The 27,741-nt window shown below is 38.2% G+C and overlaps 1 protein-coding gene across 4 annotated transcripts in view; it reads left to right on the top strand.

Annotated features, from left to right (window-relative positions):
- LOC133529039 (max-binding protein MNT-like) overlaps positions 1 to 27,741 on the top strand; it is a 68,954-nt gene that overhangs the window by 30,654 nt on the left and 10,559 nt on the right. For all 4 annotated transcript variants that reach the window (XM_061866636.1, XM_061866633.1, XM_061866634.1 and 1 more), the window contains 2 exons: positions 11,339 to 11,564; positions 14,832 to 15,066. In XM_061866636.1, the coding sequence (XP_061722620.1) occupies positions 11,339 to 11,564; positions 14,832 to 15,066 (461 nt within the window). The remainder of the gene's footprint in view (positions 1 to 11,338; positions 11,565 to 14,831; positions 15,067 to 27,741) is intronic.

Genomic DNA, 27,741 nt, shown 5'->3' with positions numbered 1-27,741 from the left:
GCGAATGTCCTCTTTTCGAGCCATCTGTATAGGGCACGGTGGTTGTATAAAAACTTGGACAGAAAGTTTTTGCATGGAATACCTACATACGTGAAGGAAAGGTGAAGGTTGCGAAGTCCGTTATTTCTTTAAAAAGAACTGTTAATGTTTAAAATTATGAGACCAACTATAAAATGAGCTGTTTTTTTATTAGACAATATTTTTACGTAGGGCAATTTTTCTACAAAAACTAACTATTTTGGCTCAGTGATCCAAAAAGAATCTTGGCCTCTGAAATGAGAGCGTGCCACCTGTCCCGAACCTGCGCAACTCCCTGCCAGTTATTGACGCGAAGCAGCGATACCTGGGCCTACCCACCGGACGGCTACCAGTCCACACAACAAAAAGGGTTATTCCCACTAAGCCACCACCAAGTCGGTGGTAACTAGTGGGGTTTATTTTTCCCAGTAGTTACCACTAGTAAAAACTTGGTGGTAACGAGAGGGAATAACCCAACAAAAACACTACAAAAACACTGGTGGTTATTAATTCAGAAGCAAAAGTATAGGTTAAATATGCAGGACAATGTCTACCTCATGTATTGGCCATGTTCTTCTCGTTGTGTATAAGTCATGCTTACCTACCTGAGCAGCTAATGAAAACAGTAGTTGTCCCGTTGGTTAAGAACAGGACAGGTGACATAGCAGATTTTGCAAACTACAGACCTATCTCGCTTGCTACTGTCATAGCAAAAGTACTTGACAGTCTGCTTGACGAACATCTTAGTACTCACGTAAGAATTCATGATGCCCAGTTTGGGTTCAGGGCAGGATTATCCACGGAGAGTGCAATTTTGTGCCTTAAGCAGGCTGTCAGGTACTATAAGGATAGGAACACACCAGTTTTTGCTTGCTTCCTAGACCTATCTAAAGCGTTTGATCTGGTGGTATATGATTTGTTATGGGATAAGCTAAGAAAGTCTATGGTTGCACCCGAGTATGTGTCCCTTCTAAAATACTGGTATGCCAACCAGATCAATCAGGTAAGATGGGCTGGGGAGTGGTCTGACCAGTATAAAATGGAATGCGGTGTCAGACAGGGCGGGCTCACGTCTCCTGTCCTGTTTAACTTGTATATTAATGGGTTGATTGAGGAGTTGAGCAGCATGCATGTTGGATGCCATATAGACGGTGTATGTGTCAACAACATAAGTTATGCGGATGACATGGTGCTGCTCGGCCCCTCAATCAACTCCATAAGGAAGCTGGTACAAAAATGTGAAAGCTACGCCGCTCAGCATGGGCTCAGGTATAATTCGAGTAAAAGTGAGATGGTGCTTTTTAAAGCGCGTAAATATAATCCACAAAATATACCTGAGGTCAGGCTGGGTGGGGTAGTGCTGAAAGTAGTTAGGAAATTTAAATATCTAGGTCATATAGTAACAGAGGACCTAGATGATGACCTGGATATTGAAAGAGAGAGAAGGGCCCTGGCAGTGAGGGGCAACATGCTCATCCGTAGATTTGCAAGATGTACAAGGGAAGTAAAACTCACTCTTTTTAAAGCTTACTGTACATCTTTCTACTCATGCAGTCTATGGGTGAAGCATACAAAACGCGTGTATAACGTGTTAAGGGTCCAATTTAACAACATCTTCAGGATGATGTTCAAGCTGCCTCGCCACTGCAGTGCGTCCGGCATGTTTGCCGAGGCGCACACAGATGACTTCTATGCCATCAGACGCAAGAGGATTGCCTCTCTGCTGAGACGAGTGAGAGGTAGTGGTAATGTCATCCTGAAGATGGTGGCTGGACGCCTTGACTGCCCCATTCTGGGCCACTGGGTAAAGATTGTAACGGGGAGGGTAAAATGATAAAATTAGTTAATTATGAAAATAAGATAAAACAGAATAGTTTAATTTAATGTAAAATAATTTTATAATTTTATATTTCATTAAATAATTTTGTAATTTAATTTAATAATTTGTAACTTATCTGTAATAATTTATAAGGTAATTTAATTTTATTTAATTTAATGTAATCTAATCTAATACTAACATAATGATATAATTTAAAACTAACATTCTATGGATTTTTAAACAAATCTGAAATAAATGATTTTTATTTATTTTATATTATTTTATTATTATAGGTTAACTATTCAGTCAGTGGTCTTCAATATTATTTTGACCCCCTGGAGCTCGTGACTGTCGTGAAGCCTACCATTCAGGGGGTCGCGAAAAAAATTATCATGCCAAGGGGTCGCGTAAGGCGACAAGTCTTAGGAAACGTGCATGGGGTAGGGGGCAGCACAGGAGCCCCCTGATTATTGGCGCGAAGTGGAAATGTCAAGTTTAAACTTCCATTACACTTTCACTTACAACTTACTGAGACCTTTTTAACTGTCTTTGTACTTAGTTTGATAGTTAGTCATATGATAATAAAATCATAAATAATCTTATTATAATTTAGCTTTAACAATAATATATTCTGTAAAATAAGAACCGCACCATTTCGATACTTCTCTGAGATTCCCACGTTACAGGCTGAGCCTAGTGTGGGGATCAATGTACTACATCTCTTGTAATGCCAAATTCTTGAAATAAACATATTCTTTAATGTAGCCCAAACAAAGGCGTCTTATGAGAATGAAATTTGTAACTAAATGAGTGCCCCTCCCCCTTGGCTATCGGCCATATAAAGTGTCTCCCTCCTATCCTAACCCATCAGATGGCGACGCCCTTGAGCCCACAAAATGGCAGAGCCTACAATGCATAAGAAAACTTACGTGACTGTAGAGGGCAGCACTTTCTTGGGTGTGTGTCAATGTACAATTTTATTGTTTCCGATTCGTGCCACAAGATGTCAGACCTTCCAATGCGCACGGTCCCTATAGCAATGCCACGCTTCAGCATTTACATCAATCTTACGTCATCATAACGTCAATGCTCCAGTAAACGGGCCATTTATTGCGTTTTCTTTCGTTTATCTTATCTGCTTGCTCGTAAAGGCACTCGACGATGCGTTTTCGAACGTAGTTTAACAGGTTCGGAATATTAGGTAATTAACATTCCTATTAACACGCTAGTTTTCCAGCTAGGCTAAATAAAAGTGTGATTTACTAGTAATATAAATGGCATTTCACTCGATGCCTGTTTTCTTACAGATTAATTGAATCTTGACCTCTTTTAATAATAAAAAAAAAGTTAAGACAGGGTCGGCAATGCGCATGTAACATCACATCTCTGGAGTTGCAGGCATCCATGGGCCGTATGCTTGTTTGTCACTGAAGTGGTATAAAAAAAAGTTTATATCACACCTCGTGCCGCCCACCATACAAAATTATAGCTAGGGAAGTTTGAATCTAGCATTTTCAATTGGGTTGAACTTCGGTAGTGCGAAAATTTCTTGATACAAAAGAAATTTTACTTTGTTTTTATGAAAATTCTAATTCCATTGAATCAGAGTGTAGGTACATCTCAATGTACATCGGGCGGCACGAGGACCTGATTAATTCCCTCTCTTTATTATTAATTTAACAAAATGTAATGAAATAACTTGCAATATATGTAATTCGCTAAATAATGTGTTTGGCCAGTTAAACGTGTTAGAAAATACAATAGGTACATAGGTACAATCAGTCAATCATACATTTGGAAACCTCCCCACTTCCAACAGGTAAAATGGACACCTCCAACTAGTTATGCAACGATTAAACCTCGGGCCTCGCAAAAAATAGAAGTATGAAGTCCCACAAGCGGCAATGAGCAAAGAAATTACTGTATTTCACTGTAAGTGTGAAATTTTCACACCCAGCAAAAGCATTTTCATTTTTTTTAAATATATATTATGAAAAAGAAAAATATATATTTTTGCAATGGACACGGGCATCTAATAATATCAATATTATTTATATTTTGAGTATATTATGTTTGTATTTTTTTTTACCGTTGATGATTAAATACATGCGTTTCAGCTTTATTATTAAGGCGCAGGGTAGGGCAAGGCATTCTCCATACAGACCTTGTGCAAGTTTTATTAGTAAGTTTTGGCACTATTTAGTTTCATTTTTTTGCATGTATATATTGGATATACGCAGAACTTGATGTAGAATTTTTTCTTTATTAAAAAAATAAAATAAAAATACATCAAGCCCTAGCTAACAGAAAAATAAGCATATTTACCAAAAATAATAACTGTAACGCAAACACAAACGAAGAAAAACGCGCACATAGTTTGTATGAAAAGAGCTTGCCCTACCATTCGCCTTAATCTTGCGTATTTCCCACATGAATAGTTATTTACGACACAAGTGCAGAAAATAGGAAATTCGCAACGAGTGGTGATAAATTAAAACACGAGTTCATATATACTGTAAATCAATCAACGTTTTACAGTACATATGGCTCTTTAAAGTTTTGACATATGCATGGAAAGTGCTCATTCCCGCACGCGTGCGGGAAAGTAGCACCATATGTACTGTAAATTAGTTTTCATCACACTTGCTCGACAAATATCTTATTTCATGCCGGTATACTGAAGGACAAACTGTTATGGATTGTAAAAAAAAGCTACAACTCTGTCGGGAGGTAGTTTTTTTTAAATTGTGTCACTAATTCATACGAACCAAGTAGGTATACTTAAATGAGTTTTACTTTTACAGTACATATGGTGCTACTTTCCCGCACGCGTGCGGGAAAGATCACTTTCCGTGCATATGTAGAAATTTTAAACAGCCATATGTACCTACTGTAAAACGTACGATACCCGTGCGAATAGGTTATTAGCAACTCGTGTCGATTTAACTCCCTTTGGTCGTATTTTAATGAATCACCACTCGTTGCGAATTTCCTATTTTCTGCACTTGTATCGTAAATAACTATTTAAATACTGACGTTTATAATTTATTTTTATTTAAAAATAAAATTAGTTAGAGTTTCAAACATTTTTACAGAAATCGTGAATCAGAATCGTGGCTGAATGCAAGATAAGTGTGCCTTATATTATATGTCTCGCGGTATTTAAGAATTATTTCGCTTAAAATTTAGTTTCTTCTTTGCAATGGTAAAGAAAAACATTGTGTGTTCGCAAGTATCAATTTAATTAAATTAATAAAATGAAAAGTCATGTTTATAGACAAGTGGCATGATTCGTTATCGCGTCACACGTGGCATTGTTTATCTCGTGCTGACATAAAAAACTGATATTTGCTTATCTCAACTTGTAGGTTATTGACACTATCATTTATATAATGTATTTACTTGCAATTTCAAGGATTTCTTAACAGCATACCTACATAATTTACTTGTACATAGGTACCTACTTCTAGAGTCTGTGCGGAAAGAGAAGAGTCGTGGAATGTATTGGGCCCAATACATTCCACGACTCTTCTCTTTCCGAACAGACTCAAATACATATGCTCTTTTTCAGTTTAAATTAGTGTTCCATTTATAAATTTCAATGTTAGTTCAATATTCGCTAAATTCCTCGTTCTCCTTTTTCACTAACATCTTTTATTAAATATTTATTTTCTCATTGTTTGTTGTTGGTTGTATTCTAAAGACATTTTTTTCTATTTATAAATTTCAATGTTAGTTCAATATTCGCTAAATTCCTCGTTCTCCTTTTTCAATAACATCTTTTATTAAATATTTATTTTCTCATTGTTTGTTGTTGGTTGTATTCTAAAGACATTTTTTTTTACGAATGTCCCGAAGTAATAATTAATAATTATCACAATTTTCACGTCTCCAGAATTATCTTGTTGCCAATTCAATGAAAAATAGTTCATTGAATCCCCACACTAAGAAACTATGTTTGTAGTGCAGCTACCAGCACCGCAGAAGTGCTAGAGAGGTTACCATTACCACACGTTCGCTAGTTTCATTCGGGACGCCGCGTGACGCGCTGTCACGTGCCATGTACCCCGTGTACCCCACCCGTGTACACCCGCGCTTATCATCCAGATAGGGAGGGGGGCACGAATATGCAATATTCGATTTGTACACGTAACCGTATTTGTTAGATACGAAACTCGCTAAGTGCACTATGAGTAATAGGTGCGATAGTTGCGATGTCACATTTTTAAAGGAAGGTTCTAGTTTCATAGAAAACATAAATTCTTGTTTGTTTGTTTAGTATTATAAGCAGGTTCTTAATCTTGCCGTGCAATTTTTTTTGCCATTATTACCTCAAAGTGTGTAGATAAATAAATTAAAATTGATATTTTTACAATTAACTCCTCCTAGTGGTGTTTTAGAAAAATGTCATATGTTAATTTCTCAGTGCTGACTATTTTACACGATTCACAGTAGCCATTCACTTTCACAGTAGTTGGAATATCTACTTGAAGCATTCCTGAATAATGAGACCCTTGAAAAAATACAATATTCTTTATAATAAACGTTGGCTGGATCATCTGATCTGATCCTGGCTCTAAAAGCCGCGCTTAAATCCCGTCAATAAATTGAAACTGCAGTCAAACAGGTATCAGCTATTTGCTCCATGTTTAGGTATGCCGACCGACTGGATCCTCGTTACAAAATAATTCACAAATATAAATTTACACGACTGAACGCGTCGCTAGTATAACTTGACCTTGAAGTTCGTAACGACTGTATGTAATCGTAGGTCAGGCTGAGACGGTTCATATTTAACGCGGATCCGCACGCCGCTCCGTTGTACGAGAGGGACGCTATACTGGTGTTTTTGACTGTTTCAAAATTGGCTTACATTTTGGCTGATAAGACGTCAATTTTTGTATGGGAGAGCTAAAAATTTTTCGCGATTTCTAGGTTCGACCTATAGTAAAAGCAACTTATTATGATCTATATGTCAACCTCTTAAAATGTAGCTAAAGGGAATAACCACTCTGTAATATATGCGTCGTTTCCAGGCAAAAAGTCCCACTTTGTCGCCTACTATAAGGACGCTTTGAGAGGTTATTCGTATAAACAAGCAAATCTCGTCCTTTGACTTCGGCACATATGTACTCCTGACACAGGTACTTCATACCTAATAGGAGGACTCGACCACTGTGTATTTACCAACTAAGATTGAAATGAATTAAATGATTAATGATTAAATGATGTGCTACTGTTCATACATACAACACTGTCTTACTCACACCCCGGAACGGAGTGCGGATCAGTCATGATAACCGTGTTAAACAGGTTCGCTTGTAGCCTTTTATCGACATCGACATGGATGCCTGCGCTGGACCGGTTATCCTTTGGAGTTGGTTGCACAAATCTTTTAATAATAATCATTTCGCATGCAATCATGTTCTCACGGGATCGCTGGCTAACGATGATAATAAATTTTCTTTATGGCTTACCTGGCCTGGCCTATGAAAAGTAAAGTAAAAATTCAAAATATGACTGTTGCGCCATGGACATGGTTAAAACTGTAAAAAATCAATATAAAACATTAAGTCAAGGGCAATAAGGCGCAGGGGACCTACCGCGAAAACTGAAATTCGCAAATGGCGGGGATCTTTCTCTTTTACTCTCACTAAGACGTAATTAGCGACCATTGACATATATCTAAGGATGGGCCTTTCGAGAACTATGAATGGTGCTAGTTCAGCGGTGTCACTCCCGAATTCGAGCCAATCGTGCAGTCTAACGCAACTAGTTGCGACCAATCGCGCGCGTGATGCGAACTCATCAACCAATGGCGTTGTGGCTTTTGACTGCACGATTGGCTCGAATTCGTGTGTGTAACACTGTTGTACTGGCTCCATTATTATTGCCCTTGAGGCCCGTATGTATGTATATATGTTAATGATAGTGACATAGAAAATGAACTTCGATTTTCGCGGTTATAGCCCTGCTTTCTGTATCGGACCCTTGATTTACGTTTACATTGCTTAATTCTTACATTATTAGTTAGATTCAAAGAAAGCAATTTTTACATGAATAAGAACCACCGTGTGAATAAATCAAGGCTGAAAAAAATCCTTGACCCGAAACGTTATCGAGAAACGTCCGCTGACGCAGCCGGTAAGGGCCACGGCCTTCGTGTAGGTACTGTGATCTTAAAATCTTTAGGCAACCTTCATCTTACAAATAACATAAGTGCAAATTACTCATAATTAACATGAACGAAATGTTAAGATATGTTTACACGAGTTACACGACCTACGGTTTATTTTCGAATTCCAGGAGCGAAGATGACATAGAGAGGGGGTTGCTTAAATGGCGACGTAAAAATGATGTGTGGTAGGTTAGTGTCGGTGAATCAGAATTTGTGTCTCGTAGTTTTATTCTGTTTTTAGAAAAAAGGAAAGATAGTGTAATGTTATAATTGTTGATAATTATTATAACGTACATTTGTCTTGTAGATTAGGCATAACTTAGAAAAACAAGCGGTGAATATTTATCATAAGCATCATAGAACAACATAATTAATATGAATATAATAACCTAATATTTTGTGTATTTTTCAATTATTTAGAGGTATTGTTCTGTATAGAAACAACCAAAGATAAAATGAATATTTTTTCCATTTGCGTATTCATGGATTCAAATAAGTAACACGTGAAATTTTATTTTAATCTCGTGGGCTCCTTACTCTTAGACAGTTTCATATAAAGATAGAAATTAATTAATTTAGGTAGTTATGTTTTAAAATGTCGTACGCCGGAAAGGTACATCATAGTTGCTACATGAAAAACACCCTATCACCTGTACTAAATGTATTTTATACCTATGATGACGAAATAATAAATGATTGATTGATAGACACGTAAACGGTTATATATCCAGGATAAGAATTGTTAATAAAATATCTTATTTTCCTTCCACCCACGCAAGCATATTATCGCGAAAGAAAACCAAAGTGCAGAGAAAATGTCATTACAACAATAAAAGATACAGGTACTACGTACATTGAAAGACTGTCTGTGACACTTAAGATACCCGGGATGGAATAAATTATTTGAGTAAAAATATATACTTACTTTGAGATTATAAGGATATATCTGAATGAATTATGTTCTTTAAACTTGTATTTATCTTCCTTATTTTTTCAAATTGGGAAATGTTATCTACATTATTTGATATAAAAAAGGATGACTCCACTCCATATACTATATACATACAATAAAATAACCGAATCAAGAATATAGCACGGGTACAGTAAAATAATCTAATTTCAGTACCATTTCGTACCTCGTTTCAATTTATAGGTACTATTTAAATACGATTAAAATAACTTACCTGCCGTCGCATTTTAAGATAGGTAGTATAAAATAAATACAGTAAAAGTGGTTAAAACCGTCTAAAACTTCCGATTCACGTGAAACCTTCGTGCAACTTCTTTTTCCGAATTACCATAGGAGTTTTTCAAATCGGTTATCGGTATGGCTGGAGGTGTCCAACCCCACGGTAACCCACGCGCCGTGACGCACATCCGCCCTCACCCTCGTTGCGTAATCTTTACGGCTTTGTTCCCCTGGTGCCTGGAGCCGACGGCCAACCACCGTGGTACTTATAAAAACTTACGTAAATGACTGTAAGAAAATGTCCGGACCGAGTACTGTGTAAGAAGTAAATTCTGGAAGCTATCATGTGTACTTGCGTTATTATTGAATTTCTCAAGTGTAAACTCAAAACCAAGTATCATTTGTGTCCTTAAGTAAAAGTAGATCACATCACACGACAAAATTAACGCATTGTCATTTTATAAAGATACCTGTTATAAAGACTGAAGGTATGCGCAATTGCACAATAATGGTTTAGTATAAACGAGTAGATGACGCTGCCATTGTTTAAAAAACATGTGATTAGATATGCCAAATCCAAAAAACAAACCACTGAATGATTTTTTTTGAGTTCCCGATATGCGTAATCTGTAGGCTTTTAACCTCATTTAATCGATATAATTAATTAATCTAATTATAAAGCCTTTAAATAGCTTAAAAGCTGTAGTAGATCATCGAACTATCTCTAGAAGGCACGAGTACAATATTGGTGTATTTTAGTACCTCTCATACAATTCGAAACTAACAAAAGGACACCCGTGTACCCTGTGCGTGTACCATCAGAAGCCAAAACTTTCGAACTCAAAGTTTTGGACAAAGCTAGAAGCCAAATTCTGTTCTTGTGTCTGTAAACGGTGTTCACTATTCGGGTTGACATGTTGTGTTGAAGCTCTATAAAGTCTGTTCGTAAGGTCAGAAACCTTGACTCCGTACTATTAATGCTTGAATAAAGCGGTCAATAACTTCTGTATTTGTTATATTCTGCGGGAAATAGAATTTTAGATCTATAAACTGGCCAGTCCCCTTCATCTATTGTTTTATTTATCGAAATACTGCATAATCTTAAAATAAATAATCGATGTTAGTTTAATAACGAATGGTTCTAGTTAGTTCTGAATGAAAAGTAATTCGATAGTGAAATTAAACATTTCCAGATATTTTTCCATTTTGCTGTTTACCTGATACATTTGAGAATTCAACCCGTTCAATTCCACATGGTACATGAAAATACGAGTACTTACCTATATGTATTTCTTTTTACGGTCACACGAACTATGTTTATCTGGGGTTTTTAAAGTAAACATAAGATATAGTTTTATGTAGATATGTCGTGTTTTATAACAGCTTATCTCAAGTGAGGCGCTACGTACGTCATACTCATACCTACTAGTCCGTACCTATGTATTAATTAAAACCATATATATTATGTAACAGGCATATTCGATTCGAAATCGATTTGTTTACGCAGCGAAGTAGCAGACTAGCAGCGTATTGACGGGTCGTTAACGCGCGGTCGCTTTTTTCTGGCAAGCAGCTGATTTTCGTCGGGCCTTGGCAACACGAACGTCAATCACAAACACGGCACGCGCTCATAACCACATGTACTGACGTCAGCTCGTGCCGAACGACACGCCCCCTTCTCTATCCTTTTCATTCAATACGCTTAGCGCTATCTCCCATCCAGCTCGCCAATGCAGCGTGACTGATTTCACGCTTACACTACATTTTATAATGAATAGCCTAGGGTTTAAAGCTCCATTTCGCTTATCGCGCCACGTATTGGTGTTGCGCTCGTACCGTTGTCCCGCTCTCGCCGATACTTAGATGTCTTTAGCTCGGTTGTTTTGAACGCTAGCGTTGTTATGCTCGCCTGGTACTTTGCCGCCTCGCACTGCAGCCGTCGACGAGCGGCTGACACGGGTTTGACAACCTGCCGGTCGCAGATGAGGGTGTCCAGACACAAAACAATTTCAAACTGACTTTTTGTAAAGTTTATTCTTTGTTTTACGTGTAATTATTGTACTATTTATAGATGTGGCTTATAAGTATGGGTATTTTTTTACATAAAAACTGATGACGTTTCATTTGTTCACAGAGGAGGAGCCGAAGTCCCCGGTGTCGGTGCGAGTGGTGACAGGGTTGTCGGTGACGGCTCGTAGCAACGGCGTGGTGCGGCCGACGTCGCCGGTGCCGGTGACCCCCGCGCCCGCCGCCGCGCTCGTATTCGAGCCGGCCCCCGCCCCCGCCCCTGCGCCGCCCGCGCCCCTCCTCGACTTCGTACAAGAACATTCCAGGCCGCGTACAACGAGCACCAGTCATGGGTATGTTCTCCTAGTACCGGCGCTGTCCAAAACAGCTGGGGGACTCGGCTAGGCATATCGGCCGGTTCCGACGGTGTGAATGAGTTGAATAGATTTTCTTTTCCTCTTATCTTGCAGATGCAGAGCTATACAGGCCTTAAGAGTCCGCAGCAAGCTCGGCTGAATTTCAGCTTCCGATACAAACGGAGTTTCGTTGTTATTTAAAAACTATGTGTTGGATTGTAATGAAAATGTGCACATACATTACCTAAGTTATATCTATGCCTGTGATTAGTTTATAGCTCCAGCTTTTAAAACAAACGGAATAGAGCAAAAGCAAGTTTTTTATGAGAAACTTAGATTCGCTGTATTTTTTTTAACTATGATAATCAGAAGCTACATAAACTAATTATAGGCATAGGTATAGGTATGTCACCTTATCCTATTGTAAGTACAAAGTTTCAGAGCAATCTAGCTAGTCGTTTTAAAATGAGAGCGTAATTGCGTTCGAATGGAGAACCGAACTTACTGCGGACTCTTAATTTGTACAAAACAAGCAACCGGGAAATATTCCAAGCTCTCATTTGACTTGTAACAATGAAAAATACATCCTTCTCATGAATCTCATGCAAGTGAAAAACAAAAGATAGGTACAAACATAAATACATGTTACGTTATATTTACCATATTGTGGTCACATTTTCCATTTGGAATTGTATTCCCAGTCTCTATTTATTTTCGTTGTGTTTTGGAAGATGTTCCTTATCGGACAGTACGGACTTGGCGGATGGGGGCTAGGCGAATTGTATAGGATTTTACCGTCACAAACCATACGATTGAGAAAGAATGAGAATGAGACGCGAACACGAATATAAATATGATTTCCTCGTATGTGATGTAAAAAGCAGTATGGGTCACATGGTAGCAATTTTTTGGGCTTTTTACCTTGAATTCCGTTACGACCCTTTCTTAACTTCGTTCCAACCAAGTTTTCCACGACAATCCCGCATTTTATTCAGTAAATGGATATTTAGGTTTAAGATTGTCTAACATCAATCAAAATCGTTAAGTTAAGTACCGTTAAACTAACTATGGAGTAAAAGCTCCCAAATACCAAATATCACGTCCCACGTGACGTGTTCACGTGTGACTTGTTCATTTAAAATCTGTGTACCTACTCCGTTTTTTTAAGATAAGATTTTTTTCTAACCTCAAAACAACTCGAAAGTATAGTGGCCCTAGTGAAAAAGGGTACAAGTCTCGGGCAGCGCAGGTGTAAAGGGGTGTAAGTTCCACGTAACACTTATGCCCTTATACACCTAAACTGCCAGAGACTTGTACCCCTTTTCACTAGGGCCACAGTTTATAATGGTAATTGTCTTTTTCTTCTGAAATCCTTAGGTTCCTATCATATATATAGGTAATATTGCGGCACAGTAATATGTACACGACACTATAATTCAGTGCATGATTACTCAGATTTAATTATGGTGAAAAAAAAAAGAGCTCTACTTTTGAGGTTACAGCATTTCTAATGTGAAAATAAACGGGCTATTGCAGTGAGGCAACATAATTTAATAAATAAAAAATCAGACAAAACCAAAGAAAACATTGCTATTGATACTTAATTACGTATTGAACCTATTGAATAGTTGTAATACTGGACCGGGTGTTTGTTACGGTTACACTTACAAGTACTTTTTAAACGCCATGGAGCGATATCACCCATTATTACCTAGTATAAAAATACCTCTGCATTCCTAACACCTATCGCATTGCAACTGAGTTCCTAGAAGGTTCTGTGGTTCCAGACAAGATCATTAACTATAACTACCGTGGAAACTATTTTTATTACTTCCATTCCAACGCTGCCTTTACTGGGTTTTATGTGATTTTGCAACCTTACATCACTTATAATGCGTCATATTTAAAAGTAAATCTTGTATGTGTATTAATAATATTACTTATTATCGAGTTTGGGAGACGCGAGTAATAATTACTCATTGAAAGCGATTTCTATTACCATGTTATTGCTTCTACCCGGGTACCACCCCCGATATTATGTATAAAATAATTAGTTAATTTCTTCGAGCAAAATATATCCCATAACTACCTAAATTGAATTAGATTAAGATGGATAATAACTATGCTTTATTAGGGAAAATGATACGTCGGAAACATATGTATCATCGGCTAGCACAGTTAACACACCTAATACCGTATTTTCGTACTAATATTATTTGTGAATGAATACAGATTATTATGAGGTATTTTCGTCGTATTTAAATTTTATCTATAAAATAAATGCCATAATTTCACAACACTCAGATGGAATTTTCAACTGAAACTACATAGGTATTCAGAGCAATGCAGCACATTACATTTCACATTACTATTAATATCAGTCTTACATTGAATTTAAGTTGTGAGAAATCTGGGACGTTCTTTGAATCAAATTCAAAAATGCAATTGGGTCAAAGAAGAGTTGAAATTGTTATAATGATAATTTATTTTATCTAGTATGTACATGTGCTTTATTATTCACCCGATTGCTGTCAAGGTTTGGTTAATATTACGCGTAATGATTACACGGGTACGGGAACACGGGTGGACACGAGTATTATATTTCTCGGTGCGGTTTTGTACATAATTCAACGCTTTAGATAGTGACAATCGGAGGCCGATTCTATTTTCTCAACTTAATACTTTATCGATTCCATTTTGATACGATCTTGACTTGTGTTATCAGACATTTCACGCGCAACGATATGTGCGAGCGAGATATCTTGTGGGATGACATCTGATAGCATTTCGTGAGGACAGATCAACATTAGCGGCTCACGCTGATCGCACGCTGTTTTTACTCAAGGTTGTATGAAAATAATATTATAACCATATCAAATGGTTGAATCAGAACCGGCCTCAATTTCTTGCGTTCGCATGCATCATTCATCTGTATAATGTGACAATGTAATTTGAAATTTAATTACTCCACGGACACAGTTGCTTGCGACTTTTGATGCATTTTGACTTGATAATTGCATAATTGAGAATGCACATGTATTTGCGTGTTATCAGTTTCCTTGAGATCTTGATTGTGATTGGTTATTCTAATGTTCTTATATCTATGTTAATAATAAACTAAGTTAAATGTTATTTTCGTGAATTCATAAAAATAAGAGTAACTACAAAAAATATTCTAAATACTAACTAGTGTGAAGAAAAGAGACATTACTTTGCAGTTGTGTTCCATCGCCTGTTCTTGACGACTCTCCTCCTTGTCCCCAGGACCCCCCAGATCCCCTCTCCCCCCTCGGTTGGCAGCAACGGCAGCAGCAGCGGCAGTGGCAGCGGCAGCGCCCCTCGCGCCGGCACGCGAGAAGTCCACAACAAGTTGGAGAAGAACCGACGGGCGCACCTTAAGGAGTGCTTCGAGCTGCTTAAACGGCAGTTGCCTGCTACCCCCGATGACAAGAAGACGTCCAACTTGTCGATATTGGCGTCAGCGATTAGATATATCCAGGTTTGTATCACACACAACAAATTGGAGTAGAATAGACGGGCGCACCTTAAGGGGTGCATCGAGCTGCTTAAACGGCAGTTGCCTGCTACCCTTGATGACAAGAAGACGTCAAACTTGTCTATTCTGGCATCAGCGAATTGATATACATGACGGCGCGCCGTTTGATATTGCGCCAGCACTTGTCCCTATCTTTGAATTACTTGCAAATGATTGTTATTTAGTTGTTTGTTTTGATTAATAATAGCACGTAAAATCATGGTAAACGATGTTAGTAGTTAAATGTTGGTATTAATGGTAGGTATTCTCTAAACTAACTTGTTGTGATTGGTTAAACGTCAAAATATCGTGGTTGATTGAGTGTCATATTGACAGTTGACAGCTAATTGTTTGTTTTGATTGTTTAAACGTCAAAATGTCAAGATTGTTGATTATTATAAAAATTAGGGTACCTTTGAAATTATGTTGACATTGATGGTTATGAAAAGTTGAAGGTAGCATTAAAATAGGAGCGGGTTTCCCCCCCGAATAGGGTAGCAAGATGGCGCCGACCGGTCGGCAGCCGTCATTCTGTTGACAGCTGCGCACGGCGGTGCACGTGTTCTAACCTATTGGCTCCTAATCTAATTTTATCGTGTCAATCGTATTGTAGTTTAATCTAAAGTTTATTTAAATAAAATCAGTGATCCGTAAACGTGTAGAACGTGCTTTTATTTCCGCGTTTTCTCCATCCTTATACGACAATGGCTGATAACGATGAAAGCGATGATGCCAACACTCGTGATGTGTCACTAAATGTTGACAAACGTTCCGCCGAGCCTCCTGATGCTTCTTCATCAGAAGTGGGATTACCCCGTGCATTTTCAGAGCAGCCTACAGGTCAGAATGAAAAATATTCACTAAATAATGAGTGCGATCGATGGAAATCTCTTTTTGACATGCAACAACGGAACTTGGCAGAGTTAATTCGTGCTATACAAGAACCACGTGTCACGGAATCAAAAGTTTCGTTGCCTGAATTTAATCCTGATATTCGGGATAGCGATGCTCGTGCGTGGTGCGAAACAGTGGACTTATGTTTGCAAGATAAACACCTTTCGGGTGGTAATCTCATAATGACCATAAGCAAAGCACTCAAAGGAAGCGCAGCAGCGTGGTTAGCACAGGCTAGTTTTCCTGGAATAACTTGGCCCCAGTTGAAAGACCTGTTTCTCGCCCGATTCGATTTTGTTGAAACTCCTGCCGCAAATTTATGGCGATTATTCAATGAGAGCCCAAAAGAAGGTGAATGCTTATCCGCTTACACCAGTCGCTTTATGAGCGCCTTGTTGGCAAGATGGAAGTCTTTGACCACCGAGCAAATCGCCATCGCTGTTACACTAGCCCATGCTGCGAAGATAGAGCCTCGATTACAAAGAGTGGCATTTACCACTGAAATAGAAAACCGCAACAAACTTCAGCAAGAGCTTATGGCCTATACTTTTAGAAAAAGAGGACCTCCTAATCAAGACAAGACAACTTCGTTTGTGGATGCAAAAAAGCCGCGTACTGATAGCTCACGACGATGTTACAACTGTGGCAGGCTAGGCCATATATCTAGTGAATGTCGAGGAAGCAGTAGTCGTGACCCCAACACTAGCATACGTTCCGAGAGTTCAAGTACATCTACACCACAATTATCGAAAGGAGACAACGAAAACAAAAAGAAGATTACTCCAACCTGCTTCAAATGTGGCGAACAAGGTCACATCGCTTCACACTGCCCTAGTAAGGATACTAAGGCCAGCGATACACGGGTCGAGCGACGGGTGGACATCTGCACCATCAAAGCAGCCACTGATCATCTTATGGACCAAACCGGTGAGAAGTTTTCATTTTGTTTCGATTCTGGTGCCGAATGCTCTTTAATAAGAGAAAGTTTAGCAAGTAAACTCTCTGGCAAACGAATGTATTATGCAGTGACGTTGATAGGTTTAAATGGAAATATCAATTGCAACTTCCAAGTTTTGTCAACAGTAACTATTCAAGGTTATTCGGTGGAGTTGTTGTTTCATGTGGTGCCAGATGAAAATATTACTGATGACATTATGATAGGTAGAGATTTGCTTTTGTCAGGCTTTTCGGTTGAGATTTTTGAGCATAAGCTTGTGGTTAATAAAACAAAAGTAGTATCAGTCTGTAGTGTAGGGCAAAAAGTAAATAGTTTTGAAGGTATAAACAGTGATATGACTGGGCGCGACAGACAAAAATTGATTTCGCTCCTTGAAAATAATTCTAGATACTTTGTGGAGGGCACGCCGACTGGTAGGGTTACTACGGGCCAACTGGAAATTAAATTGATAGACCCCAACCGTACGGTTCAACGTAGGCCTTACCGGTTAAGTCCAGATGAGAGAACTGTCGTACGTAATCAAATTAAAGAGCTTTTATCAGCCGGTGTAATACGGGAAAGCAGTTCTCCTTTCGCAAGTCCCATGTTGCTGGTTAAAAAGAAAGACGGAAGTGATAGGCTTTGCGTCGATTACCGGGAACTCAATAACAACACGGTGCCTGATAGATATCCTCTACCATTAATATCAGATCAAATTCAACGCTTGGTCGGAGCTAATTATTTTACCTCGTTAGATATGGCTAGTGGATATCATCAGATACCGGTCCAAGAAGAGTCTATCGAGCGTACAGCTTTTGTCACACCCGAAGGCCAATTTGAATACTTATCCATGCCTTTCGGGCTTCGCAATGCGCCTTCAATTTACCAACGAGCCATTAATAAAGCCCTAGGATCGTTGACCGAGTCCTTTGCTGTCGTCTATCTAGATGACGTAATTATTCCATCGCGTACTATTGAGGAAGGACTTGAGCGGTTACAGTTAGTAATGAAAGCTTTGACGGATGCAGGATTCTCCTTAAATATCAAGAAATGTGCTTTTCTGAAAGAGAGGGTAGAATTTTTGGGCTTTGAGGTGTCTGCAGGCGAAATAAGACCAAATCCACGTAAAATTAGAGCTTTAACTGAACTGGCACCTCCTCAAACTGTTACTCAACTACGTCAATTTATCGGTTTGGCTTCTTACTTTCGGCAGTTTGTCCCTGGATTTTCGCAAAAAGCAGCCCCGCTCTACGGTCTTACGTCAGGCAAAGGAAATATTCACTGGACACCCGAGCTTGAAAAAATTCGTAGAGAAATCATAGATATTCTTACTTGCAAACCTGTACTTACCATATTCGACCCGGATCTTCCTACGGAATTGCACACGGACGCGAGCGCGGAAGGCTATGGTGCAATACTTATGCAAAAAGTTGATGGTAGATTACATGTCGTAGAATATTACAGTCGCCGAACCTCTATGGCTGAGTCAAATTACCACTCCTACGAACTAGAGACACTTGCAATCGTCAACGCTATCAAGCATTTTCGTCATTATTTACAGGGGAAGAAGTTTTTAGTAGTGACAGACTGCAACGCGGTCAAAGCATCTAAATCAAAAGTCGATCTCACACCACGAGTGCATAGGTGGTGGTGTTTTCTACAGTCATTTGATTTTGACATCGAATACCGGCAGGGCAAACATATGAGTCACGCAGATTTCTTCTCACGTAATCCTTTGCCAACCCGTGAGCAGATAACTAGAGTCGAACAGAAACGAATTAATTTAACAGAAATTTCAGATACCTGGCTACAAGCCGAACAGCAAAAAGACGATGAAATAAAATCTATCATAGCTAAACTTGAAACAAATGAACTCGATAGCGACATTGCTAAAACGTATGAAATTAGGCGTGGGTTACTATATCGAAAAGTTGACAGGAACAATAAAAGTATTTGGTTGCCCATAGTTCCTCGGGCTTTTCAGTGGGCCATAATAAATCACGTACATGAAAACATCATGCATTTAGGGTGGGAAAAGACCCTAGAAAAAGTCTACTGCCACTTTTGGTTTCCAAACATGAACAAGTATGTTAGGAAATTTGTAGAAAATTGCATAACTTGCAGGGTGGCAAAGGGTAACTCCGGAAAGGTCCAAGCTGAATTACACCCCATCCCCAAAGTTACTATTCCATGGCACACCATTCATATGGATGCAACGGGAAAGCTATTGCAACGCCCATAATGTTGATTTACATCTTGTTGCAACTGGTAGTAGCCGAGCTAATGGGCAGGTAGAGCGAGTTATGTCTACGCTCAAAAATATGTTAACAGCTGTAGAGACAAGTAGGAATAGGTCTTGGCAAGATGCGCTGCCTGATATTCAGCTGGCTATCAATTGTAGGATGAGTAGGGTAACAAAAGCGAGTCCCTTAGAGCTTTTAATAGGAAAGGTTGCTAGACCTTTAGACCTAATGACATTAGAAATGGACGAGACTGCAATTGACTTAAATTCTATTAGAGAGCAATCGGCACGAGAAATAGAGGCTAGCGCTTCTTACGAAAAGAACAGGTTCGATAAAACTAAAGCCAAGGTTAAAAAGTTTAAAGTTGGTGATTACGTTCTTTTGGAAAACCACGAGCGTAATCAAACAAAGTTAGACTCAAAATTTAAAGGTCCATATTTGGTAGTAGAGCTGTTGGATGGTGACAGGTATCTGCTGAAGGCTCTTAACTCTAATAGAACATACAAATACGCACATGATCGCGTGCGGGCCATGCCTGAGTGCTATGTTCCTTTAGAGTTAAACGCTGGGTTAGAAATCCCTATTGACCAAGTTGAGACAGAATGTGCCGATGACGGCGATGGTGAGTAACTTTATTACGTACAATATCTTTGCTTACTATGATTTCACTAATGGTCTCTGTAATGACAATGACTCGCCTGTGTGGCATTGGTGCGCCTGTGTGGCATTGACGAGCCTGTGTGGCATTGACGAGCCTGTGTGGCATTGACGAGCCTGTGTGGCATTGACGAGCCTGTGTGGCAATGGTTCGCCTTTGTGGTACTGACTACTTAGCCTGTGTGGCATTAATGACCCTATACTGTGTGTATGCTTATAACTGTGTGTGTCATCCTGATCCTATATGGTACTCATGACCTTGTGTAATGACGGGCCTGTGTGGCACGAGTTTAACTTTATTTCTTGTGTGGCATATGATGGTCAGGGTGACCGAGTGGATCGTAGTGTAAACCACTATTTATTACTCGTTTGCAGATACTGAAGATGAGACAGCTGCAGCACACGAGGACGTGTGAATATGCAGGACGGCCGTGACGGCGCGCCGTTTGATATTGCGCCAGCACTTGTCCCTATCTTTGAATTACTTGCAAATGATTGTTATTTAGTTGTTTGTTTTGATTAATAATAGCACGTAAAATCATGGTAAACGATGTTAGTAGTTAAATGTTGGTATTAATGGTAGGTATTCTCTAAACTAACTTGTTGTGATTGGTTAAACGTCAAAATATCGTGGTTGATTGAGTGTCATATTGACAGTTGACAGCTAATTGTTTGTTTTGATTGTTTAAACGTCAAAATGTCAAGATTGTTGATTATTATAAAAATTAGGGTACCTTTGAAATTATGTTGACATTGATGGTTATGAAAAGTTGAAGGTAGCATTAAAATAGGAGCGGGTTTCCCCCCCGAATAGGGTAGCAAGATGGCGCCGACCGGTCGGCAGCCGTCATTCTGTTGACAGCTGCGCACGGCGGTGCACGTGTTCTAACCTATTGGCTCCTAATCTAATTTTATCGTGTCAATCGTATTGTAGTTTAATCTAAAGTTTATTTAAATAAAATCAGTGATCCGTAAACGTGTAGAACGTGCTTTTATTTCCGCGTTTTCTCCATCCTTATACGACAATGGCTGATAACGATGAAAGCGATGATGCCAACACTCGTGATGTGTCACTAAATGTTGACAAACGTTCCGCCGAGCCTCCTGATGCTTCTTCATACATATCCAGCTTAGTGTCACACACGACAGATTGGAGAAGAACAGACGGGTGCACCTTGGTGGCCTGCTTCGAACTGTTTAAACGGTAGTTGCCTGCCACCCCTGATGACAAAAATCCCACTAGTTACCACCAACTCGGTTTGGTAATTTTTTTCCAGTAGTTACCAGTGGTAAAATATGGGAAAAAAATTCCCAGTAGTTACCACTGGTAACAACTTGGTGGTAACTAGTGGGAATAACACTTTTAAAACGACTAGCTAGATTGCCCTGAAACTTTGTACTTACAATAGGATAAGGTATATCTATCTAGTAATTTGTTTATGTAGCTTCAGATACCATAGTTAAAAAAATACAGTGAATTTAAGTTCATACAAAACTTGTTTTTGCTCCATTTGGTTTATTTCATAAACAGAAGCTATATAAACTAATTACAGGACTAGATGTACCTCATGCCATTATATGTGCGAAGTTTCATTACAATCCAACACGTAGTTTTAAAATGAGGACGAAACTCAGTTTGTATGGGAAAGTGAAATTCAGTAGATTTAAAAAGTAAATGAATGATAACAGACGACAGACCTTCATCTACATGCGACGCAAGCGCCGAACTAGAACACGTTCCGAAACGTATGCGGGTTTCCCAACATACGAGTACTACTGTACTGACAATTTGATCTTATGTAGCCCGTACGGCTTTACAAATAAGGATTACTGCTAGCGCTCCATGTCTAATCATTGACACGTAAAACATTTTAAATCCTTGCCAAAAACATCAATTCAGGCCACGTTTATCTGCCTATTCATCTATAGCCACATTTAAAGAGACAACAGAGAGGTTTGTACTAAACTTGTACTATAGTTCGTGTCATCCACGATGACGCGCAGATTTGTCAAATCTAACCTTTAATGACATTACATTACGAGTCAAGCAAGGCACACGTCTTCGTGAATGACACGATCTATTGATACATGTAACTTTTTTTTAAGTTTGATAAAAGAATGTGTTCAAGGCGCGTCTGGGCTTTATGTTTTATTCGGTTAGGCCCAATAACATATATTTTTTGGTTTTGTATTTGCTATATTGCTATAGTCATCAAAAAAAATATCGTCAAAAAGAACACGTCACGAAGAACCCACGCATTTCCGAGGCTAAAAGAAGGAAACAAAACAATGTTAGGTATATGAGTTGAGGACATTTCCACAAAAAAATTTTTTTATGTATTTACATACAAAGTTAGTGTTATTGCTGAATTTGTCACATGAATGAGGATATTTAAACTATGTCCCATCGTAGCAATAATAACAAAGTAACAATAATAAGATGTTTTTCAGAACTCCGCACAAAGCTGGGCCCTTATTCGACATGCTAAAAGTGACGTTTCGTGTTGATTTCCATTTGATGTGGGAAATATTGTGACTTGTCGAATTGCTATTATCACCACCTGTCAGTGAACAATATCCACACTAGAGGCGGGGCGTTGTACCGGAATAGTTTTTGGAACAGGTTTTTTGTAATAGACTACTTTTAGCTTGTCGAGTATTTAAAAGTACGAACTTTGATTTCTGAAATAAAACAAATATGAAACTTTCATCACCTCGTACCTCCATTCTTACCGTTACTTTAAGCAAAACAAAATTATGTTAACAGACGGTCGTCTGGGCGTCTGTTGTATCTAAAAATAGTGTAATAATATATAATAAAAATATGTCAATGGATTCATAGCCTTCACTCAAAACGTCATAATATTTCCGACCCCTACCGAAATAATAAGTCGATATTTGCATAAATAATCCTTATTTGTAAGACGCCTAAGACCGGCAAATACGTAAACTGCCTATTGGGGGTCATACTCGTAAAAGTAGTATTTTAGACGTACTTTTGGTACGAGTAACAGAGACGTACTTTTGGTACGCAGTCCCAGCTCTAGTCAGGATTCTAGTTGTCAAATATAAGCGTGTCGAATACGTATTAGTTAACTGTCAAATGAAATTAGATCAACGGTAGACTTTTTTGTCGATGGGTATGGCTGCCATGTTTGGATTTATGACATTTGAAAGGGGATCCTAAGGCAGAGAGTAGTTTTTTCTGTACGATTTTGATTCTTCTACTCGACGCAAGATGGAGTTAGCTGCCAAATTCCGATCTTGGCGTTATAAAAATAAACCGCAAGAACCATGACGATGACATGCAGTTGCGTCGATGTAGATCTATCATAAAACGTACATGTGACAATTGTCGAGGATTTAAAAAAAACTTGACAATTAATAAATGTCAAAAAGAAAACTGATTTATTATAAAAATACAAAATTATATATAAAGTTTGATTTTAAAACCAATGGTCGTGGGTCCTAACCCCGGCTCTTAACAATGAACATCTTGTAACTTGTGTGCAAAATATCATTTAACTTTTACCAATTACTTTTCGGTTAAATAAAATATCACGAGGAAGAAGTAGCCCCAATAAGGTATATTTTCCCCTCTGGGTTAGAAGGTCAGATGGCAGTGAGACAGGGAGAGATAGTGAAGAATGCGGCAAAATAATCATTAATTGTGTTGTTAGACTAGCTTTTTTTGTTAATATGAAAATTGACGCAACAGCAAGCTCAAAGCCCCCTATGAGCCAGAGCCTGTTAGGTGCAGGCTTAATTGGCTCATCCGAGGGAAACGGAGCTTCGGCGACTAGCTGGTTGCGTCTGCTTATCAACTTCTTCCAATTCACTTTTACATCAACTCCTTATAAATTTGTAAATTAAGGTCAACTTTGTAAGAACTAATACCTGTGCCATACTATAAATTGGACGATATGCCTAATTAATTGTTATTAATGTTGAATTTTTAATGGCGTATAATATAAGACAGCGGTCGTATAATGACTGAGAAATTTGGATTTTTCTGTTTGAATAAACAGCAAACTGGAGACATTGAGATTAATTATAAACTTATTATTTTAGGTGTTATCAAGAAAAAAGGTCTTAACAGATTTATGAATAGGCATTGGCAGAAAAACAGGCGTCCGACCACGCATAATGGAGGATTCTATTTCTTTTATCATGTAGCTATATCTATATGACCTCTGCCGCCGACTTTTTCACCCGTTGGCGCCTGTGCCCAAATCCTTCTAAGACCGAAGTTTGCTGTTTCCACCTGTCCAATAAGCTGGCACATAAGACCCTCAGAGTTAGATTCCGGGGTACAGCCTTACAACATAACTATTCCCCAAAGTATCTCGGTGTTACAGTGGACAGAAGCCTGACATACCGATTGCACATAGAGAAGCTAAAAAGTAAAATAAGGACCAGGATATTTTAATTACGATATATAAATAACTACTAAAACATGTTTTCTGCAAGAAATTAGTTATCTTATTATATTATAAAATATTTATTATCCATCTGTGATGTTTATTTCTTGTGAAGATATCGAAGTTTCGCTGTGTAGCACTTATCGATATATAATATGATCAAAATCGACCCGTCCACATCCCTAAAAATCCACACATACACATTTTTACGCACATATACAAAGCAGTATAACCACCAAAATGGCTACGGCTTGAGTATTCAAATTTGTATTGAGAAAAGGCAACTATATCCTGTCTTTATTTGCCTCTCTATCGCTCGAATATGCAATACGCATGCACTCTTCGTCAAAATCGGTTTCAAACTTTTTCGACTGAGTACGCGCAATAAACGCCTAGTAGTAGTATTTAAATGTTTACCGTATTCATTTAAAGCATCGTAGGACAATGCCGCTATGTAAACTGTAAGGTGGGTCTTAAATTAGTGTGAGTTATTTTGGCACCGGACTCAACCTTCACGTTACAATATTTAAAGTATTGCGCTGTCATAGTAACGAAAATGATAAACACGTCAATCGGAGTAAACAAGTAACTAAATGATGCAAACAAGAAAATATTGCAAAATAGGTACATATATATGTACCGATAATTATTTTGTGTTAAAAATGTGAGGCAAATTATACTGCCCGATTATACGGACTACATATTAAAAACGATTATCTTGGAAACAGTCAATAGGTGAACAAAGTTATAGTAAAATTGGTGCATAATTTCAGGGCTTGCCTGGCCCACGCATGATGTACCTACCTACCACGACCACGGCCGTCTCCTATTACTATTTTTTTCTAATTCCCTAACTAGCGAACAATATTTCATGTTCATAGTCTAGAATTTAAAACCTTAGCTACATATTTGTGGCGCTTGGGGTTGAAGTTGAAACCCTGGGGTCCTAGCGTGGGTCTATGAGGAAATGTCAAAACGCCTTTTAAAGGTTTCTGGTGACCAGAGGCCTGGCCTATATTTCAATCGGCGGATCAGCATTGTTATCCAGAGGGGCAGCAGCCTTCTGGACACACCACCGACCGACTAGAATTTATTTATAAGTTTTTATCTTAAGTGTTTTTATGATATTTTATATATAAACTTACAGATGTCGAACCACCAGCAAAGTTTTTGAAGAGGTGTAGTTCCTGGTATCAACTGGAAACTGAAACTAATAATCTACACTCAAGAAAATGAAATATAGTCACAGAAAACTTTAATGTTTTATTTTCTTAAAGAAAAACGTTAAAAAAATGTGTAAACAGAAATATATATTTTTTAATTCGTAGTTGAATAACATAATATGTATTTAATCTCCTGTACATAGGAATCGTCTTTTTGTAGGTTTATATAAACAATAAGTACTTAGGTCGATTTAGGCATCAACTCATCACACCAAAATTTTGTTCTAACCGGTCACACCGCCAAAAGCAGTATTATTTGTTTCAACCCGTCACAAGTAGATTTAGTTCTATTAGGACACATCGTAATTTTGTAGCTATTGGTCAAACTGCAAATCTGTTCCTATTCGTCATCCCGTCAAACGGTTCTAACTAGTCACAAGGAGGATACCTAAACAAATTTCACTACCCGCCAAACGTGTAATATAGACCATACAGTAGGTCTTAATGGTGATGGCGACTGTACAATGGGGTTGCGTATATATACAAAGAGCATTCAAATAGTTGGTGATAGACCAAGTGACCGAGTTACTAACAGTTATCTTTTTTATAAATAATGTAATAGCGTAATTTTTGGAAAAATAATAAAGGATTCATGAACCATCTCGTAATTTTTAAAAAACGGACTTTAAATCATATGCCTGAAAGATGTGTTAAGGTATACTTACAACTTGGATCGTGAACGTGGTTTAGAAGCAACTGGGTGCGGAGTAAATTGCTTGAATTTTTTTAGAATTTTGAGCGTTTCTAGGAGAATATGTGGAGCGAGCATTATTCGACGTGTAGGTGTGGGTTCAACAAAAAGATCGCATGTCAATAGTGTTTTATTGTCGTTAAAATTCAATTAATAATCGCCTTTATCGACCATCAACTGTGTGGTCACTTTTTAATTGATTGACATTGTCAGGTATAGTTTCACTACTCGCCGCCGCATTATTCATAGCGCATTACTTATCCTATCGGATACAAGATGTCGCTGATTCTTGTAAAGTTATGTTTTAAAAAAAAGACGCCTTACTCTATGCCATATATTGTATGAAAGGAAGGGTATTCCCTGTCGTACGTCAAAAAATCCAAGATGGTGCCCAAGCCCATGGACAAAAAAGTCTAGCAATAAAATCAACACTTGTCAAAATTTGACATTAGCAATCCACAGTCAGGTGACAATCAAATCAAACCGATCCACTTCGAGTTCAGAGCCATTACAAACTGTATAGTAGTAATAAACAAAGTTGATTTTAGTTTGATTATTTTTTCTATGAATGAGTTTTGATTGTTCCAAATGATAATATCCACAGTTGATAGAATCAACACTTGATACAATCAACATGCGATAGAATCAAGTGTTGATTTGATGTGGACGCGAAATTTGACAGTTGTGCATGTCGAATAAGGCCCCTGTTGGCGGAGCTCTTATCACTTTGGTTTTGCAAATCCGTCAAATTCGTTTTTTTTATTGATATTAACTCTGAAACTAGGCGAACTCCAGAAAAGTACCTATATAGGACATTTTAGTCGTTAAATATGATCAGGAAGGAAGACATAGTTAAAATCTTTCGGGTTCCTCGTGAAACACCATGTATGTTGTTATAAGTAAAGGGTTAAATCATGTTTAGGATTTTGACCTGTCATTACACTCTAGAATTAAAAGCAGGGTTCAATAAACCTAATCGCCCCGTCCTGAAGGTACCTACGCAGATTCTGATTCTGGTAGGCATAGAATGCCGGCCGCCTGCTTACCCCTCGTGCTCCTGCTCCCCTGGTCCCTACGGTCGCGATAACTCCCACTTTCGCCACAGAGCACCCCATATTGCCTACTTCTTTCGTAATTCAATTTTCGAATATGGCTTCCACGATTGTTGCCAACTTACAAAACTTTACGCACATTTTGTTTCGACAACAAAATGTTTCATTTCAAATCTTAAACAATGAGCCCCGTCCAACGATAGGCAAGTTTCAAACAAACCATTGCCCAAGCTATTGTTCTAACTTTCTTTTTATTAGTCTTAAATTCTTCGTGATATGAATCCTAAGGAGCCAATTTGTGTTACATTTAAAGAAAAAAACTTATTCCAATAAGAAGCCGTATTTTATTTAAACCTAAGACTTTTTTCTTGATATTGTGGCAGGCCAAAAAGATGATTTGTGTTTGATTTGAATTAAAACCTATGTAGAGGTGTTAAATGAATGCGACAGTAATTATTGGTACCTAAGGGCAGCTGAATAAATTTCATTGGGATTTTATTATCCGAGGATAAAATTATTAT

The sequence above is a fragment of the Cydia pomonella genome, chromosome 20, assembly GCF_033807575.1.
Source record: "Cydia pomonella isolate Wapato2018A chromosome 20, ilCydPomo1, whole genome shotgun sequence".
Lineage (NCBI taxonomy): Eukaryota > Metazoa > Arthropoda > Insecta > Lepidoptera > Tortricidae > Cydia > Cydia pomonella.
This window is presented reverse-complemented; position numbering and strand designations above follow the sequence as displayed.